Source organism: Aspergillus oryzae, chromosome 1, assembly GCF_000184455.2.
Source record: "Aspergillus oryzae RIB40 DNA, chromosome 1".
Lineage (NCBI taxonomy): Eukaryota > Fungi > Ascomycota > Eurotiomycetes > Eurotiales > Aspergillaceae > Aspergillus > Aspergillus oryzae.
Genome location: NC_036435.1, coordinates 1,483,073 through 1,502,689, shown reverse-complemented (window position 1 = coordinate 1,502,689; position 19,617 = coordinate 1,483,073). Strand labels below are relative to the sequence as shown.

Here is a 19,617-nt window from a genome sequence, read left to right as displayed (position 1 = left end):
TCCTTTTCTGAATATCGGGTCGCTGCCATAATCATGTTCTTCGCGGAATTTCCCTTCGCGGTATTCTGATCGCGCCGTTCGATCCTTCCACTACCAGTGCACTTGCTGGTGAGGGTGCGGGTTCCATACCCCATACATGGTCCCTTTGGGCAATGGCAATTGTTCAGATGGAGCGTCCGTTGCTTCCAATCTATCGTTGGGTTATGATCTTCGAGCCATGAGATCCCTAACACCACATCGTACTTGTTCCCTAAAGGCGTGACGTCAAAGGCTATACTTTCGACGTGTTGCCCTACAGCCATAGTAACAGGTACTGTTTCGACCGAGACTTGACCAGTTCCCAGTTTCTGGCCGTCTAGTCCGAGTAAAGGTTCGACGTTCTCCTTTTGTCGTCCTTCGATCTTCATGTTTTCTCGATATCTTGGTGACATGAAGTTGTTCGTTGCGCCTGAGTCTATCATCGCTCGCGCTGGTTTTCCGTTGATAGCGATGGTCGTGGTGATGTGTCTTCCTTGCCTGGTCGCGGCAAGTGTTCCTCGATTTGCATCGTTCTGTGGCCAAAAACGTGCTATCTGTTTCCAGATACGGTGGTGTGTGCAGCTGTCATCAAAGCACACTACCCAAGGGTAACGATTATGCATTGGTTCTGTCGCGTAATGGCAACATTCGCATTCCCTCAACCAATGATGCGTTCCTTCGTGTCCCCTTTTTGCTCTATCTGGGTTGATGAGTTCGAGTTCCCCGTAATACTCGAATCTGTCTGCGCCACATATTTCGCATACGATTGGATGCTTGTTACACTGCTGACAATGCTCGTCCCAATTTTCGATGTTCGAGTCCCAGCATTCGTGATTCCAATGTGGGCATTGCTCCAATAACATCCTAAGTGGCCGTGAGAATCTCCTAGGATTCCGTATAATTTCGTCGATTACGTTGTTGGTCCAATTGGTAAGGGTCTCTTGCCTTCGCGGTGGCTCAACCTCGATTTGCTGCGTTTGATATGGCCTCGATGCTGGCGCCCTTCGCCTTGGTGACACCACTTCCTGCAGTGTGTCGATGAGTGCCATAACTCGTCGGTGTGCATTCTCGTCTTCATCTTGGGGATTTTCTGGCGTCTCGGGTACCTCAAGGAGTCCCTCCATGTTGGGATCATGGCCAATCCATTGAGTACCGTACTCTTCGTTCAAGGGATCGATTTCAACCAAAACTCGATTTGATTGGTCGATGCTTGAAACAGGCTCGTTGTATTGATCGGTATTATCAGGGCCGTCCACCCTATGAGTCAGCGCGTACCTTACGCGTCTTCTGATTGGTTCCATGATAGCCTCATACTGTGATTCGCTGTTGACTTGTCCAAGTCTGTCGGTTTCATCGTTTGCATGGTCGGCTAATTCGTCAATTTCGTGTTCGTTAAGTTGACCGTACCATTGTTCTGTGGCCTCCTGTAGGTTACTCCAATCCTGGTCGATGCGTGGCCATATGGTCTGATTGGTATGAGTGGTAAGCCAATCCAGTGTGATCCAGTCGTCGTCATTTGGTTCGTTTTCTCGATATCGTTCTGTCTCTCTTGCCGACAAATCCATGTTGGCATTGAGCTGTATGGCTTCGATTTCTTCACCGATCTCATCCATGATTGGACTCTTGATTCCGGTGGTGCAGTAAGCTCCCCTAGCCTGGTCGTGTGGCTTATCGGCTTCCGCATTGGCGTTGAGTTGCGCGAACCTTGCCTTCCTTGGTGGTTCTGCTTCGTCTTCCGTAGCATTCATTTGCTGAGGTTTTCGATTTGACTGATGACTATTTCTTTTCTGTCGACAGTCCTTCGACATGTGTCCTGCTTTTCCGCAGTTGTAACAAAGTTTTTCGCGTTTTCGACGCTCTCGTTCCTTTTGGGAGATGCCTCTCGATTGGCTCTGTCCCTCAGTGGCGTCTAACTCCATGGGTTTCAATCCGTAAGGGTCGTTGTGCTTGGCGCCTGTGCGTTCTCGCTGATCGTTCGATTTGTACTGTCCCTTCGGTCGGTGACTGCCTTTTCTCCAGGCTTCGTTATCCCGTTTTTCCATGAGTCGTTCGTGGTAGCGATTATCCACCTTAACGGCAAAGTCGATTGCCTCGTTAAGTGTTGCTGGTCTATCGATCCGTGCGAACTCATCCTTTACGTGTCCTTTGAGACCGCTGATGAAGGTTGACACATAGACCTTTTCGTTCCAGTCCATCCTGGATATGATCTGCTGAAATTCTGCCGCATAGGTTGATGCACTGCCTCGCTGATATAGCTGCTTTAGTTTGCGTTCTGCTACCGCTTCGGCATCGACATCCCCGAAAGTTCGTTCAAGATGTTTGCGCAGATTTCCCGAGTCGGTGAACAACTCTCTTGTGGTGTTTGACCAATTGTCTGGCACGACTTCGTAATATTCTCGGATATACGGTTCGAACCAGTTCCATGCTGCTCCACGTAAGTGAGTGGATATGAAGATGACCTTGTCAGCTTCGTCGATGAGGTTTTTCCTATTCGCGTGAATGTGCATATTCATCTGCGTCAGAAATGCTTGCAATTTTGAGCGAGTTCCGTCAAAAGGCTCGGCTTTTGGCAGTTTCACTTTTCCGATTGCGTCCTTAGGTGCTGATGCCCCAACCTGAGCATCAAGTTGAGCAATGTGATCCTGTTGCTCACTTCGGATTCGTTCAGCTTCTCCGAGCTGTACTTTGAGATTTTCGATTTCCTGATTCTTCTCCTTGGCGTTGTTGACAAGCTGAGTAATCATGTTCTTCATTTGCTTCAGCTGTTCTTTCACGGTCGTTTCGCTCTCGGAATCAGTTTCTGCCGGTGGAGTGTTCTTGACCGGAGTCTTCTTGCTGCTGGATGACTGAGAAGACATGTTTGTCGATGTTTTAAGTCCAAACGTGGTTCAACTCGTATAGACTGGTGATCAATGTGTTACGCCCGGGGCTTCGTCGTCAAGTCTGAGACCAGTTAGCGGACCACGTTTCGAGGGTTACTAACCTGAAGTCGTTCTTTGACCTCCGTCGCTGTTGGGTTGCGGTCTGGGGAAGACGGGAGTCGTTATGAGGCTTCCGTCGACACTAGACTGCCGTCGATACTAGACTGCCGTCGTCACAGGGATGCAGTCGACACAAGACTGCCGTCGATACTAGACTCGAGTCCAAAGGGCCAGGCCTATTAAGTACGTATACTTAATAGTTAGAAGAGTGCGAACGAGTTGAGACTGGTCTTGCTACTAAAGGTAACTCTGTAGTAACCATGTGTATTGATCACGAAGAACTAAACTTAAGTACATAAATGAGTGTCCTTATATATCCTTGCCCGTCGTGTCACTGCTACGACTCTTCGTGTCAGTGATACGATGTATCTTGTCAGTGCTACGAGCTTGTCGTGTCGCTGATACGTTTGGTCGTGTCACTGCTACGATGCACGTGACTTTGTTGTGGTAGCTGGTATCGGCGTCCGTAGCCCTTTCCGAATAACTACTAGATAAACGATTCGTCGGGTGCCTTCCACTCAGGAATCGGCCATCGTCATCCTATCGTTATTCTGCCTTGTGTGTCCGCCTTCGATAAGGTGCGCTAGACAAGGGTCTGTAACACTAATTTAATAATTAAGTCGATAGAGACCGCTTTGCAGTATCTAGTCTAGTCTATAATAATTAGTTTAAAATCAACCGAATTATTAACAAGCGGATTACTTGGAAAGGTTATAGATCTTACTTTATATAATACTTGGTTCGATATACAGACCACAGTCCCGATTATAATAAATGGGTTAAAGATATAGATATAAATATACTAGAACTAATTAAGAAATATAAGTGTTAATAAGATTAATACTTTATAATATATTGTGTATCTGTCAACGAGAATATTAATATTTTTCTTGACTGGTATGTTGTTATATATTAGGTTATCTATTAAGTATATTCTTAGATAGTTAGTTAGAATCGCTAGACCTTTAGAAGATTAACTACTTTTTTATTATTAGAAAACCATATCAACTATTAAGCAGATGGACTACGGCGTATCCGTAACAGAGACTACCTCCTTGTAGTGAATTTGGCAGCTATTTAGGATGGATAGTCACATTCCCTAGCTCAAGAACAATAGTCCACCAATTCCCACTGGGCTATTTTGGGCGCCCTGCAATTTAGTATATTCTACATATTCACTCTCAGCCTCCTCTATGTAAAGCCTTCGTACGATAGGTAGGGTTTCACTAGCTTCATTCAATGAATCCCTTAATAATGTGAACCAGCGGAAGCCCTAACCGGGGACACATTTGTGAAACGATGGCTAAACAGGGTGTGGACTACATCCACCCATCATTATTGTCAACAAACAAAGAAGACATATGGAGTAACATCTCCCGATATCTTTGAGAAATGGAATGTTATTATGTGCGTCAATGGCTTCTAAGGTACAATCAATCACATTGTAGTATAAAAATGCCTGAAACAGTGGCGTCCTAAGAGTGCCTATGAAGATTCTCCCTAATGGTGACTGCTTAGCAAGAACAACTGGCTTAACATTGGGTGATAAGTTGCTATTACATCATCGTATCTGTTTAGCCCTCTTGCTTTCAATATCATTGAGCCTCATATTTATTAACTGAACGTCTTCGATATAGCCCCCCATGTTGCTCTAAGTCGGTAAGTCCAATTCCTTCTCGATGTAGGCCACATAAGTAATGTTGTTCACAACAGGAACTGTGATCAGAGTAATATCAATGTTGTGCTCCTCCATCAGACGTTTCAAGCCCTAAGCCGCAACAGTATCACTAGCTGTTAGTACGAACGGACACGACATGCTGCCGGAACTGCGGTGGGTCCAAAACGGGCATGATGTTGTAGAAACCAAGGAGACACGACCCAAACTCGACAACAATAACATCAAGAGTCCATTTTGTTCAATTCATGCAGGATGCCCAGCGACACCTCAACTATCTCATTTAGGTTACCGCAAGTTGTGGGTAACCAACCATCTGCGAAACCTAGAACTAGCTCAGCCCCTGTGGCAGACAAACAACGCAGTTCGTTCAAAAGAGCCACTCCAGATGATTTGGCGCCGGCTACTCGGAGTCCTCCGGACTTAGGATGTTGGATTATATTTCGAACTGTTGTGGTTTTCCCGGTGTTTGACGCGGTACCGGCGACTACCACTATGGGCGCTGACTGGCTTAGAGTCTGGCGTTTGGGAATCGCTGAGTGTTTGATGCCCATAGGAGTCCCAGCTTTTAGTATACTACCGAGTACTGGGACTTGAACCGGTATCTCTTCATCGTCAAGGGAAACCTCAACCAAATCCACTATTCCGGTCCTGCTAACATAGGACAAGATAGTAGTACTGGGCAGGATACCCCAGTAGCCACCTCTACGCTTCGTCGCAACTTTCCTGCTCGCGACCGCACTTGGTGATAGCTTGAAACCCAATGGTCTCTTCGATCAACCATCCTACCATTTCTCAAATCGCCTCACCCTTAGGCCCATCAATAAAAGGCCGACACAGAAGAGTATAGCTGTCACTGATCGGCGGACAGGAATGAACGCATAAGCTCTGTAACTATGCCGTTCCAGAATGTCTCTTCGTGAAATGTGAATTAAACTGGGAAAGGATGACCCTGGTGCTATTGAGAACATGACTGTATCACCGGGGTTGTCTCGTGTTGCACTGTCAGACAATTTTCTATTGCTGCATCATGTGTATGTATTGCCAGTATCATCACAATTATTATTATTATTTGCCTGTTGTTCCAACCGAATTTCTTCAAGCTGGGGGTGTAAGTTAGTTGTTTGATAAAACTCAATAGTACTGACTGAGCGCCTGTTCAGGTATCCCCATCAGTCCTCGTCAAATTCTACCAAGTAAGATCATTTCCTTGGAACCAAGCTTTAGCTAGAATAAAGTATGAACGCCCTTTAATGATTTATGTGTGAGTTTGGAGTGTTTTTCTATCTTGAAGAATATATAGTAGTTTCTGAACCTAAAGTGGTGCCTTGATGCCTGGATAGATAAACATATATATTGATGTACAATTGATTTCACGACTCTTTTAGTCCACATAGTTATATTATATAGATTACTCAGCAAACAACGAATTGAGGAAGTTCTAGAAAGCTCTTGTTCAGAAATCGTAACTTGGTCAGTACTCGGGCTAGAAGTATCAGTAAATGCCCTTGCACACGACGAAACGTTTATGGCAAGGACGGTTAGCCTCTATACGCGAAGCCGCGTCAACACGGATGAGAAGCGAATCAAAAAAATCGAGGTAAGAAAATCTGATATAGTTCTATTCTCTAAAGTCTATCTGGCGTCTATGCAAATGGGCATATGGCTAGATGCAGGGATATCAACCCCAGCAAGCAAGAGAACAAAGGTTAACCTTCAACAAAGAAACAGCACACGTTCATTGCGGATATCAAAATACGCTATCATTCAAACATTTTTTACAGGCAGGGATTGGATTTCGTCAATCATTTCTTCAGGCCCAGGAGGTTAATGCTCTTAGGACGCTCGATGGGCAGGCCGAGGGCACGGTCCCAGATGAGCTGGACGAGAGGGCCCAGAGCACGGCTGACACCGAAGGTGACGGTGTAGTAGAGGGGCTGCTGGAATCCGTAGTGGTAGAAGAGAACACCAGACGCGGCGTCAACATTGGGGTGGGGGTTCTTGGTCTAGTATCGTTAGCACAGGTAGCTTGGAAAAGGCCGAGACAATTATTTACCTTTCCATGTTCCGTAAGAACACCAGGGGCGATCTCGGAATTCTTCTTGACCAATTGGAAGACAGGGTTGGCCAGGACATCAGGGCGAGTGGCAGCAAAGTCCATGAGAGCCTCGAAACGAGGGTCAGGCTTGCGGAGGACACCATGGCCGTAGCCAGGGACGACACGGCCCGACTTCAGAGTGTCCCAGAGGTAGGTACGAACGTCCTCGTCAGTGAACTTGGTTCCGATCTTCTCCTGCATGGACAGGATCCACCGCAGGACTTCCTGGGCAGCAAGGCCGTGCAGAGGTCCGGCAAGACCCAAAAGACCCGCACTGTAGCTCAGGAAGGGGTCGCTCAGGGCGCTTCCAACCAAGTGGGTAGCGTGGGCAGACACGTTACCGCCCTCGTGGTCACCGTGCAGGGCCAAGTACAGACGCAGCAAATCGTGGAAGTCCTGGTTCTGTTGACCACCTTTGCCGAGTAGCTCTGCGAAGTTGTAAGACCAATCCTGGCTCACGTCGAGAGCTTGGGTGCCAACAGCGTCGATCTCCTCGGGGCGGAAGACCAATGCGGCGACACGGGGAATCTTGGCCAGCAACGAGATGCTGTCGTCGAATGTGGGCTCCCAGTAATCGGCCTTGTTCAGGCCCTTCTCGTAGGCCTTGGCGAACTGCGACTCAGTGTTCAGAGCAGCGACGGCGATCGACAGCTGTGTCATGGGGTGCATGTTGCGGGGGAAGGACTTAATGAGGTCCAGGATGTGCTGAGGGAGGTGGGACTTCTCGGCCAATTCGCGCGAGAAGGCGCGCACCTGGCTGGTCGAGGGGACCTGTCCCGTCAGGAGGAGCCAGAACATGGCTTCGGGCAACATCTCGGTACCGGAGGTACCCTTAGGGAGCTCCTTCTGACAATCCTTGATGGTCTTGCCGTGGAAGCGGATCCCCTCATCGGGATCAAGGACCGAGCCCTCCCAGAGCATCGACTTGAGACCACGCATACCACCAATGACATTGGCAACTTTGACCTCACCAATCACATCGTCACCCTGTTGTTTCACCTGCTGGAAGAGTTCACGTTTGGCGGGGATGACCGCCTTGAGGGCGGACTTCAGATCGGGTTCCGCCGTCGCATAAGATCTGCGAGAGGTATACTGAGCCAATAGGCGCGAAGACTGTCACAATGGCTAGATTTAGTCTTTGCATTAGGGTGATACCAGTTACGATCGGGAACTAACCTGAGCCAGCTTGGTAGCATGGCGAGTGGTTCGCATGGGCATGGCCATGGTGTGTTTTATTTATTGATGGTGGAGAAAAGGCCCGTAGAATTACACTCAACACAGGAGCACTGCTTTGTGTCGAAGTCTAGCGGGGAGGACGATGGGAGTTTTTAAATTTAGAGTGAAGGTACACAAGAAAGAGAAGAAAACAGCGAAAGGAGGGAGCACGAATTATACGCCGAGGGCCCCCTTGCACGCCAGACCGATTTGAACGCCCGGTTGGCCGCGGAGGAACGGTGAAGGTGACAGGAAGGTACCGAGGCAATCCAACGGCTGCATGCGGAGTGTCCAACCAACACCCATCATTCTTTTCTAAGGGTCTAATCACACCACTTCTCTCTCACGGTCGGATGGAAGGATGTAATTGCTAGTATGGCTCTGCTACTATATCTTTTATAGGGAATAAAGAGACATAATTTTTCTATATTCTTGACCCCTATGAATATTTGTTTTTGTTGTTGTTACCGAGGGTCGGGTATTCCTCCAAAGGGATGTGATGGACCATATGCTTCGGGATAAGCTGATAGTCGATCATCGGCAGACGGGATGATTGTTTAATCCACTGTATGTGGGTTAGGATAGACGTGCGAACTACATCGATCAAGAAGAGCTCTATAGAAGTGTTCCATAACGCAACAGCAAGGGATATAAAATCGGCTACTCCTCTCCATGTATTCAGATTGATTGTTTGGATGAGAGACTCCGTCCCCGTCACGATATCCGCGGGTTGGCGGATCCGGCGTGCGGGGTAATCCCGATGTGGATTAGCCTTCCTCGGGGTGAAAGTTCTTTAAGCCTGAGGCATGAACGCCAAGCCAGCACCGCCACATACGGCACCTGGCCAGACCAATACAAGCCATCCATGCCTCAGGCACCCAGCACCCACCGGGGCTGAGCCAACAATCAGGGCCCACGCAAAGGCGGTGTATTCTGATTGGTGAAAATCCTGCTCCCCTGCGCCTCAGGCAGAGATTTTTACCCGCGCCCAATCACAAAGGAACTTATCAGCGGCCCAAAAAAAAATAATCGCCGCCCCGCCATCATTATCAGTGATCTTTCTTTCCAGTTCAGCCTGGATTTTTTCCTTTCCCTCTTGTCTCTTCACTCTCCCCTCTTTCCTTTCTCTTGTTCATATACCCTGTTGTTTGTGTTGAAGACGGATCCTCGTCCAGAGGCCGATCTGACGTTTGGATTTTCTTCAAAAAGTTTTGAATTTTGTGTAGATTTCTTTTCTGTACTTTTCATTTCTCCTTTGTGGTATTTTCAATTTTCCACCAGGCTCCGACGACGCCGCTTTAGTGGCTTACCGACTTAGCGCAAAGGTTGAAGCGAAAGAACACACTCCGGCGAGAGACGCACTGCATTTAAGATCGCCCTATATACCAGAGAATGCCTCATTCCGAACCTACCACCATGGCTACCGCTGTTTCCAAGACCCCATCTACCGTCCCTCCCACCCCAGAGGAGATCTCGTCCCTTTTTAACACCATCTTTACCGCAGAGACCTCTCAGCAGTCTCTCGATGCATCCTACGCCTTGACCAATTTGTTGATTCAAAGTGTCGGCTGTCTCGGCTTTCAAAAATACGACGTCTTGTCGCAAGTCAAGAAGGCGGCGAGCGATAAGAAGAATGGCGCCCGCCGTGAGAGTGCCATGCTGATCATCGGCGCTCTGTTCGAACGTTTCCCCCGCGAACACCCTCTGAGCGAAGTCATATTCCTCCTCCAAGACGGCGGCGTGCTTGATATTGCCCTCGATGCGTTGGCCGACAAGGGCGCAGTGGTTCGCGACGCCGCTCAGTATGCAATCGATGCCTTGTTTGCTGGCCTCAAGCCCGAATCGATGGCCAATGGCCTCCTTCCTGCCCTGTCTGCTTATCTCAGTCGCGGCACCGGTAAGTGGCAGGGCTTTGTCGGCGCATACTCCCTCATTGAGAAGATGGCCGTCAAAGCGCAGATGGGTAACGGAACCATGGAAGAAGAGCGTGAGAAGGATATACTGCGCGAGGCGATGGGCAAGACTCTGAAAGACTTGATTCCTCTGGTGGAGTCCGGCATGCACGATCTAAAGGCTGAAGTGGCTAAGCGGGCTTGCAAGGCCATGAACGCGGTTACCACTCTGTTGTCCAACGATGATGTTGCCCCTCGTATCCCTCTTTTGATCAAGACCATGGAGCAGCCGTCCGAGAAGACACTACAGGATGCCATCCATGCCTTGTCGCAAACCACTTTTGTCGCCATTGTTACCTCTCCCGTTCTGGCCTTGCTCACTCCATTGCTGGAACGCTCGCTGAACGCCCCGACAACACCCCAAGAGACTTTGCGTCGCACTGTCGTGGTTGTGGAGAATCTGACAAAACTCGTGCATGATCCCTCCGAGGCACGTACCTTCTTGCCCAAGCTCATCCCCGGTGTACAGGCTGTCAAGGATCGTGCTTCCCTCCCGGAAGTTCGAGAGCTTGCCACCCGCGCCTTGAGCGTGATGGAGAAGGCCATGAGCGACAGCAATGTTCACGCTGGATCTGTCACCAAGACCACTCCGGATGAGGTTCTCGCCGTCTTGGATGCTCAGATTCAGGCCAACGGCGGCCTTGCTGTGCCCGAGGCGCATACGCTTTTCGAGCTCGGTAAGACTTACATCGCGGAGATGGTCCGTGAAGATGTGAACTGCCGCATGCACGACCGTATTCCAATCTGTGTCGCCCCCTACCTGCGTGGTTTGCTACCGGAGGATAAGCACGACGCTGTCGCCTCCGCTCTTCAGGCACATTTCATCGAGGAAGATCACCGCAAGTTTGGCAAGCCCGAACCCGATGATCCCAATGAGGTCGAGATTGTCAACGCCAACTTTTCCCTCGCCTACGGTGGAATGCTTCTTCTCAACCATACCAACCTGCGTTTGCTGAAGGGTCACCGGTATGGTCTTTGTGGTCGCAATGGAGCTGGCAAGTCTACTCTCATGCGCAGTATCGCCAACGAGAAGCTGGAGGGCTTCCCCCCGCAGGATGTTGTTCGTACCTGCTTTGTCGAGCATAACCAGGGCGAGGATGCCGACCTGAGCATCATCGAATACGTCTCCAAAGACCCCAAGATTGCAGAGGCTGGCCAGGAGCACATCAGTCAGGTGCTTCTCGAATTCGGCTTCACCGATGGCCCTGAGGGTCGCCAGTCGCAACGTGTTGGATCGCTGTCTGGTGGTTGGAAGATGAAGCTTGCGTTGGCCCGTGCCATGCTCATGAAGGCGGATGTTCTACTTCTGGACGAACCGACTAACCACTTGGATGTTGCCAATGTGAAGTGGTTGCAGGAATACCTGAAGAAGCACACTGAGATCACCAGTTTGATTGTCAGTCACGACTCTGGATTCTTGGACGAAGTCTGCACGGACATTTACCACTATGAAAACAAGAAGCTCGTCTGCTACAAGGGTAATCTGGCTGCTTTCGTCAAGCAGAAGCCCGAGGCAAAGAGCTATTACACCTTGTCTGCCAGCGCTGTTCAGTTCAAGTTCCCTCCCCCTGGTATTCTGTCCGGTATTAAGTCCCAGACCCGTGCCATCCTCCGGATGACCAACTGTTCCTACACCTATCCCGGTGCCTCTAAGCCATCCCTGACTGACGCATCGCTCACCCTAACACTGTCTTCCCGTGTTGCTATCATTGGAGGAAACGGTGCTGGTAAATCTACTTTCATCAAGATGCTTACCGGAGAGACCATCCCGCAAACCGGCAAAGTTGAGAAACACCCCAACCTTCGTATCGGTTATATTAAGCAGCACGCTCTCGAGCACGTGGAGATGCATCTGGAGAAGACCCCCAGCCAGTACCTCCAGTGGCGTTATGCTAACGGTGATGACCGCGAAGTGTACTTGAAGCAGACCCGGATCCTTACCGAAGAAGATAAGGCTCAGCTGGAGAAGCCGGTCGATCTCAAGGATGGCAGGGGCCCCCGTCGCATTGAGGCCCTTATGGGTCGACAAAAGTGGAAGAAGTCCTTCCAGTACGAAGTGTAAGTTATCGCTGCCTACTAGTCTCCGCGCGCCACCGCTAACAGAAACCATAGCAAATGGATTGGTCTCCTTCCCAAGCACAACACCATGATCTCCCGTGAGACCCTGCTTGAACTTGGATTCTTCAAGCTGGTTCAGGAATTCGATGATCATGAGGCTTCTCGTGAAGGTCTCGGATTCAGAAACTTGGAACCTCCCGAGATCTCGAAGCACTTCGAGGACGTTGGTTTGGATCCTGAGATTGCCAATCACAACCAAATCTCTGGCCTTTCTGGTGGTCAAAAGGTCAAGGTTGTGTTGGCCGGAGCCATGTGGAACAACCCTCATTTGCTTGTGCTGGACGAACCCACCAACTTCTTGGACCGTGACTCTTTGGGTGGTTTGGCTGTGGCCATCCGCGACTTCAAGGGTGGTGTAGTCATGATTTCTCACAACGAGGAATTTGTGGGCGCGCTCTGCCCCGAACAGCTTCACGTCGCTGATGGGCGCATTGTTGCCCGTACCAACACGGGCGTGTCGCTCGATCGGTTCGAAGACAGTGCGGCCAACTCGCCCCAGACCGGCACCGCTGTGAACTCTACGGCCACCAGCGCGGCTGCTTCTGCTGCTGCTTCTGCTGCTGCTTCCGCCGTGAACTCTGGCGCCGAAGAACAGGGAGAACTCAAGTTCAAGGCGCGAAAGAAGAAGAAGATGACCCGTGCCCAGCTCAAGGAGCGGGAGACTCGTCGTCGTCTCCGTCACCTTGAGTGGCTCAATAGCCCCAAGGGTACCCCCAGGCCTCCGGACACTGATGATGAGGCTTAGTAAATATTCGTTGTTTATACCATTTTTCTGGACTTTGTTCGCTGCATGAGCAGCGTGATGATTTGCCTGTTTTGGTCATTACGATAGACGGCTTGGCGTTTGCTTTTGTTTTTGCTTAATTCATTTCGGCGGTTCGCTTTCCATAGATAACTATTGATCTCAGACTTAATTGCACCACCGTGGTCCATCTCTATGCCTTGTACATGTATGCGATATCTAGGTTTCCCCACGCCTATTGAGGGGCGGTCATTTCATCTGTCGACCATAGTCGGATAACGTTATAACGTTTGCTCATCCAACACAGTGAATTGCTGATCTTAGATCCTTGTATTGAGATCGTGCTAAAGTACTGCCATTAGTCGACTTGAAACATCGTGACTTACTACACATTGAGCAATGATTTGCACCAAGACGCCTCTTGGACTGAATCCAGAGAGTTAGGGCAAACATGATACCACATCAAGATGGAATGCCTACCCGCATACATACAACAAGCCCTAGTATCTAGCACAATAGGTGCTCATCATGATAGGTCCTTTTGGTATACTCAAACCAACGCCAGCCACTATCAGTATCATGTGGACAAATTCGATTTGACCAAAGGGACCTAAAAGATAAGCCACAAATTACCTCGTGGCGTTTCGTGACATCACTTCGCCCAGCCTTGTCATCCATGCCAGACATACAGTGAAATCCTGCATGCATGGATCATGACGAATAAGATGCAGTTGGCCAGTGCCCGAAGTGGCGCAGTCTCATCCCGTAGCTCACATTGGCCGGTTTCTCACCCTGTAATATGGGCTATACGAGTCGCAATCTATGGTTGTAGCGCTTTAGCCTTACCGTACCAACATCAGGCAACAGGGTATTAGACTTAATCTACAAGGTGAAGGGGACTTACCTCAGCGAATATAAAACCATAACACCCCTTCCTGCCCTATTTCTCCACCTATGCTTCTCTAGACTGATAGACTTACGTCAGCACAAGCACTTCTCACAAAGTGTACTACTAGTAATCAATACCCATTCCAGAAATCTGACAATGACCTGCTCCAGAATGCGCGACGAACCCCCAGCCTACGAGGAGACCACAGGCTCCAGCTCAACCGCCATTCCTGGCGACAACAAGACACAGTTACAGGATGAGGATACACGATCGAAATACGGGTTGATTTCTTTCTCAGGGTACGACCGCGTTCGCCTCATGCGCTTTCCGGAGTCCATCGTAGCGCTTGTATCAGAGACACTTCAGAGACATTGGCCCAAGGGGATACAGAAAGTAAAGGCATACTACGAGAGTACAGAGTTCAAGCTACGGGGAAATCCGTTCGAACATGGCGACGACGATGAAAAGGTTGCGCTTCGTAATGCCATATTAGGGCTTCTGGATGCGTTGGCAAGAGAAGGTTGGGGTGTACACCCTGCTGCCGGGGGCTTGGGGAGGATAGGGAATTATAAGTCGCTTGGGCAGAAGGGTATGTTTCTTTTTATAATTTATTAGGGCTCCATTTTATTTTCTGTTTCTTCTGCTCCCATCCCAAATCCATTAGCAGATCAGACTGACAAAGCACAGATAGCCTGATTTTCAAACGCCAGGCCCCCCAGCAACTCTCCTGGATGTGTATCTCCTTTGACTCCGACGACCTCATGCACCTTATCAACGCTCCCCCCGAGTTAGCCTTATCCCTGGTTGCAGTCTTCGGGGACAGGATTAAAAACTGTAATCAGGACCTTGTGACCGGCGCGTTTGAGGTGAAATTCCAAAGCAAGTTATGGGCCAAGTATTCGGAGGAAGGAGCAGTGCTGAGTAGAGTGGCCATACTGGATGTGCTTCAGTGTCTGGAGGGTCAGGGGTTTACGTTGTGTTCGAGTCTGGATATCGACTATGGCAACGGGGGCGAGGTGTATAAGAGTAGTGGGGAGACGTGGTTTTATTATCGTTGAGGGGTTGGCGATGTTTAGGGTCGTATTTGGACTTTACTGAATATATGATCAGCATGGTATGACTTTGTGCGTTGAGGGTTATTGCTTAACTACATGTCTGCTTGAATGGCGCGATATGTAGGGTTAACGTGCCCTGGCTATCAACGAGTCTTAAAACTATCTCACCCTCTATGGGATTCAGTCAGAAGTCTACAGTATTTATTGCAATGCGGGACCTCATTATTCCAAGGATGTCTCAATGGCGTCTTGATAGCCATGCTGTCACGGTGAATCACCACCCCCGACTCTCCGTAACCTAAGACTTCGCTCTCGAGTATAGGCTGACTATTGAGGTCTATGAATTGGGAGGATGCCATGGCGGTAGACCTTTTCTGCTATCTTCTTATATGAGACTCGGTAGGAACAGAAATGTGAGGGTTTTATGGAGGACTGCAAGGTTTATGAAGTGTTGCGCTTGGTGAATTTATAAACGAAGAGCCAAACGTGACGAGATGTTGATTGTATATCAGATTCACCAGGGCAATATGTTGACGCTGCTTCATTCGGCCTAGCTATCAGTTCAAGCTATGGCAGTAGAGAAGTCGTGTTCAACCAGTTACAATCAGACCAACTTCCTCTCTCCCGCTATTATAATACTAGCCAACAACTCCCTATCATCGCTCTTCTGAACCAGGTCATAGAACAGCCCCTTGGTTTCCAAAAGCTCAGCTGGCACGCCAACCTCCGCGACGTGGCCATCCTTCATTACAACCACCTTATCGAAAGACGCAATCGTCCTCAAGCGATGAGCCACAACAATCAAGGTCCCCTTAAATTGGGTTCTAATCGTATCCTGGATCCACAGATCCGTCCTGTTATCAACAGCAGATGTCGCTTCATCGAGGATGATAATCTTGGGATTTCTGACCAGAATCCGTGCCAGACAAAGCAATTGCCTTTGGCCTTGAGACATGTTCGATCCACCTGTGCTGATGGGAGAGTCGAGTGTGAATAATCCATCGCTACCACTAGATTTCTCTGCAAGTAGCTTTACACGCCGTAGAGCGTCTTCGAGGTCCTTGTCCGGTATCTGTTGGAAGTAATCCAGGTTTGATCGTACCGTGCCGGAAAATAGAACCGGGTCTTGAGGGATAAAAGCAATTCTGGACCGTAGAGAGTTCAACCTAATTGTGGATATGTCAATTCCATCAATTAGAATTGACCCGGTCTGTGGCTCGATCAAGCGCAGTAGAGAAAGAGTCAAAGATGACTTTCCAGCTCCTGTACGGCCCACGATTCCAACTCTTTTGCCAGCTTGGACAGTAAAGGAGGCACCTTTCAGAGCGAGGGGGAGATCAGGCGAGTATGCAACATTGAGATCCTTCATCTCAACCGCTCCTTGGGATGGCCAGTCGTCTGGAACCTCGTTGCCTCCTTGATTTTCCGTATTCAGTTCTGAGTACGCCACGACTCCCCCAGCTGCGTTCATGTATGTCTCGAGCATTCCGAATGTATTGATGGCCTTAAATATCGCTTGCGAAAATCCCATGGAGAACGTCAAAGAGAATCCAACCACCGAGGCGTCGATAACCGAGCCCGACGAAAGCAGCACTATGCCCGTTCCTGTAGTAAACAAAATACCCACAAGTGACATTTGGAGCCCAAGCCAACGATTGAACATGTAGAAGTGACGCCTGGCTGTTGAGAGCTGATCAACATGGTAGTGCATCCGGTCAGCAAGCTTATCCGTCGCTCCAAAGGACCGTATAGTTGAGACACCAGCTGCGCACGATGTGAAGTGCTCGAGGATATCAGCAGTTGGCTCAGAATCGGCACCCTTAACTGTTGTACGGGCTTTTATATAGCGCTGGCTAACCTGCCAGCACCAGTAGAGAAGAGCCATTGTCAAAAGACTGGTGTACTTCGATGTATATAGACTAGATATTTGTTAGGGAACGCAAGGCAGTTGTGACCAAGGGAATCCGTACCCGACACATACGACAATTATTAGTTTCATGAAAGTGTCGGCGAAATCGGACATGGTGGAGAGAACATGATCATCCACATTCCTAACGTCAACGGTGAACCGTCTCAAAATCTCACCAATGGGCGTGGTGTCGAGCCAGAGAAGAGGCATTCGGAATACTCGGAGGGTCATCTCACGGAATAATACGTTTGATGCACGCAGTGACCCTGAAGATACATGTAGATTGTATAGAATCTCCAAACCGAGTGTCACCAGTGACCCTAAAAGATATAGATAAAGATAACGCTGGAGGTCATTGCTTTGACTTGCGCTACCCCAGGATGTCTCCTTTAGTGGATCTGAAGTGTCCTTTGGACGAGATGTGTTTATGCGACCTAAGGCCCAAGTTGTCAGGGCACTCAAGAGCTGCTTCGTAACAAGACCTAGAACGTATATCAAGGTAAACCCAAGACCACCCGCCGCAGTAAAGTAACTACTGTATACTTTCAGATCTGCTCGTGCCGTACGGGCCTTGGCTCTTTTCCTCCCGCCAGAGTCCTTGTCAGGCTTCTCATTCACCGGGGTTACAAGCTCTATATCAACTCCCGGTTGTGCCAATTCCAACTGCGGTGCATTTAGATCAGATATACCAGCATAGACTATAGTGTTATTCTCCACATGAACCATATACCTCGCCTCCGATAAGCACAATGAAAGCCGATGCGTGGCCAATATCCGCGTGCGGCCTTTAGCGAGCTTTCCCGTCAGCGCGTTGAAAATCTCCCTGGATACGTGGGCATCCAGAGCCGAGAATATATCGTCCAAGACCATTGTTTGCGCCGAAGAATACAGGGCCCTTCCAAACGCAACTCTGGCACGCTGACCTCCACTGAGCTTGACTCCCCGCAACCCGACCTGAGTCTCATCCCCGTCTGGCAGAGCCGCAAGGTCGGGGTAGAGTGCGCAGGCTTTCAAGACTTCTTTATATCTTTCTTCGTCCAGAGGACTCCCAAAAAGTATGTTTTCTTTGATTGTGGCATTTAGAAGCCAGGGGGTCTGAGAGACAAATGCCACTGGCTGTCCGTCTGCTATTGATGGTGCTTCGATATGACCAGCAAGGAGATCAACCTCGCCGATAATTGCAGCGAGGAGCAAGCTCTTCCCAGAACCTGTCTTTCCATGTATGACACTGAGTTCACCAACAGGGAATTCAAGATCTATATCGCGAAGAGCAAATTCATGAGACGAGGTATCCTTCTTCACTTCATTAGCTTCACTTCTAATTTCATAAGACGGCCAGGCAACGGAAGCCTTCCAAAACGAGACACAGCCAGATGGACTGGGCTTCAGAATTCTCTCCTGCTCCGGTCTCCGCAGAAAGTCCTCCATCCGGCGCGCATTCGACCTGGCACTGAAGTAATCATGAAAGACAACAGGAAGAAAACCCAGCGTGCCCTGGAGATGAGGTAATAATTCAACCATTGGAAAGATAGTCGACGGGGACATCGAACCCTTTATGTACGCGTATGTGCATACTGAAGTCGCCGCAATAATAAACGGCGATGCAACACTCCACACGGATCGTATATTGCTAGCATTGAAACACAAGCGAAGATGCCTAAGCTCCTCGAGCCGAAACGAGTCAATGCGTTCCTCCCACTGCGTCTCCGAGGCAGAGAATTTGATCTGTCGGAGAGAATGCATGGCTTCTGTAATTGCTTTTGTCTTTTTGTCTCTTGTCATGGCGAGCTTCTTTCGCGCCGCTCGTTCATGTTTGATAACTGACATGTGTACCGGTACACTCATTACTGTGGCTATCATCGCAGCAAGTGTGCTCTGCCATCCAAGTAATCTAATAAGAAATAACACGGCGAAGAAGAACCGAATAAACGAGGAGGGTATATAATGGTTGACAGCCATGAACTTGCTGAAGGAAAGAGTGTCAGACGAGATGAGGTTCACGGCGTCGGGCTTAGACTGGGAGTCCTTTTTGCTGGAGGTCTTCGAATCCTTCACTCTCAATGCCTTTTGAAACAAAGCCATAATCAGTTGGGCTCTAACCGGAATAGCCATTTCTGACCACTGTATCCAAAGCAGGTGGTAATTAAGGATAGTCTGACAAAGAGAGAATAGCCCTATGCCAATTAGCCAGAGCCAGGCATCTTGTTTTGCACTTGCGTCATTCTCAAAACTTTTGAGAAGTTTCATAACACAATAAGATGGTCCGAAGGTAAATATAGATCGCGCAAGCATCAGAGCCCAGTGCTTCGCGATTTCAAAATAACGTTCTGCGAGGATATGATTCCACAAGCTTGTCTTTGAGGAGTCAAGGGTGATCAGCGGCTGACTCTTCGATCTACTACGAAAGTTTAGGGCAGGGAGTTGATCGAGAGGGACATGGTTCCCAGCAATATCGAGGGCTGTTGTACACCATTGCATCGAATATTTCTGAAAGGCCGACTTGCTGTTTTCAAGATCGACAGCCTTTCCCTCGGCTGTGAAAACAGCTGGGCGACGAGGAAAGAGGATTTGAATGACTATCAGAAAGGTCGCGAGATAAAGCCGCAAGGCTCTTGGGGGTCCAGATACTGCACGAGTCTCTTTACTTGGCCATGTCATAAAAGTCTCAGCGAGGACAATAACAGCAGATAATGCCGACCCTCGAAGGCCAGCATTATAAATCTCAACAGGATCCCTCTTCAATTGGAGATACAGTCCATGTAATGAGAGCAAACCCTACACGCCAAGTCAGTCAGCCGTACCCGAGGAAGCAGAAACATTGGTTCATCGGGAAGCAACTTGCCCACAGTATTATGCTCCAGGTAGACCAATGCAGTTGCGTTAGACAGAAGTCGAATGGTAGATATTCTCGCGGGTAATTACCATCCGCAACTGCAATGCCCAGGCCTAGCCATGACAGCAGCGT

At 49.1% G+C, this 19,617-nt stretch overlaps 4 protein-coding genes across 4 annotated transcripts; 2 read left to right on the top strand and 2 right to left on the bottom strand.

Moving 5' to 3' along the window:
• Window positions 1–6,479: 6,479 nt before the first annotated feature.
• mcsA (putative citrate synthase Cit1) lies at window positions 6,480–7,996 on the bottom strand (the record flags this gene model as incomplete). Its single annotated transcript, XM_001816954.3, has 3 exons — window positions 6,480–6,680; window positions 6,731–7,885; window positions 7,949–7,996. The coding sequence occupies 3 exons, from the start codon at window positions 7,994–7,996 to the stop codon at window positions 6,480–6,482; spliced, it is 1,404 nt and encodes a 467-aa protein (XP_001817006.1).
• A 1,407-nt stretch (window positions 7,997–9,403) lies between these two features.
• Window positions 9,404–12,802, top strand: AO090009000567 (putative mRNA-nucleus export ATPase (Elf1); the record flags this gene model as incomplete). Its single annotated transcript, XM_001816953.3, has 2 exons — window positions 9,404–11,997; window positions 12,052–12,802. The coding sequence occupies 2 exons, from the start codon at window positions 9,404–9,406 to the stop codon at window positions 12,800–12,802; spliced, it is 3,345 nt and encodes a 1,114-aa protein (XP_001817005.3).
• A 1,042-nt stretch (window positions 12,803–13,844) lies between these two features.
• Window positions 13,845–14,746, top strand: AO090009000566 (uncharacterized protein; the record flags this gene model as incomplete). The annotated part of the gene is made up of 2 exons (XM_001816952.3): window positions 13,845–14,277; window positions 14,376–14,746. The coding sequence occupies 2 exons, from the start codon at window positions 13,845–13,847 to the stop codon at window positions 14,744–14,746; spliced, it is 804 nt and encodes a 267-aa protein (XP_001817004.1).
• Window positions 14,747–15,347: 601 nt separating this feature from the next.
• AO090009000565 (uncharacterized protein) lies at window positions 15,348–19,310 on the bottom strand (the record flags this gene model as incomplete). The annotated part of the gene is made up of 2 exons (XM_001816951.3): window positions 15,348–16,662; window positions 16,714–19,310. The coding sequence occupies 2 exons, from the start codon at window positions 19,308–19,310 to the stop codon at window positions 15,348–15,350; spliced, it is 3,912 nt and encodes a 1,303-aa protein (XP_001817003.3).
• Window positions 19,311–19,617: the final 307 nt, after the last annotated feature.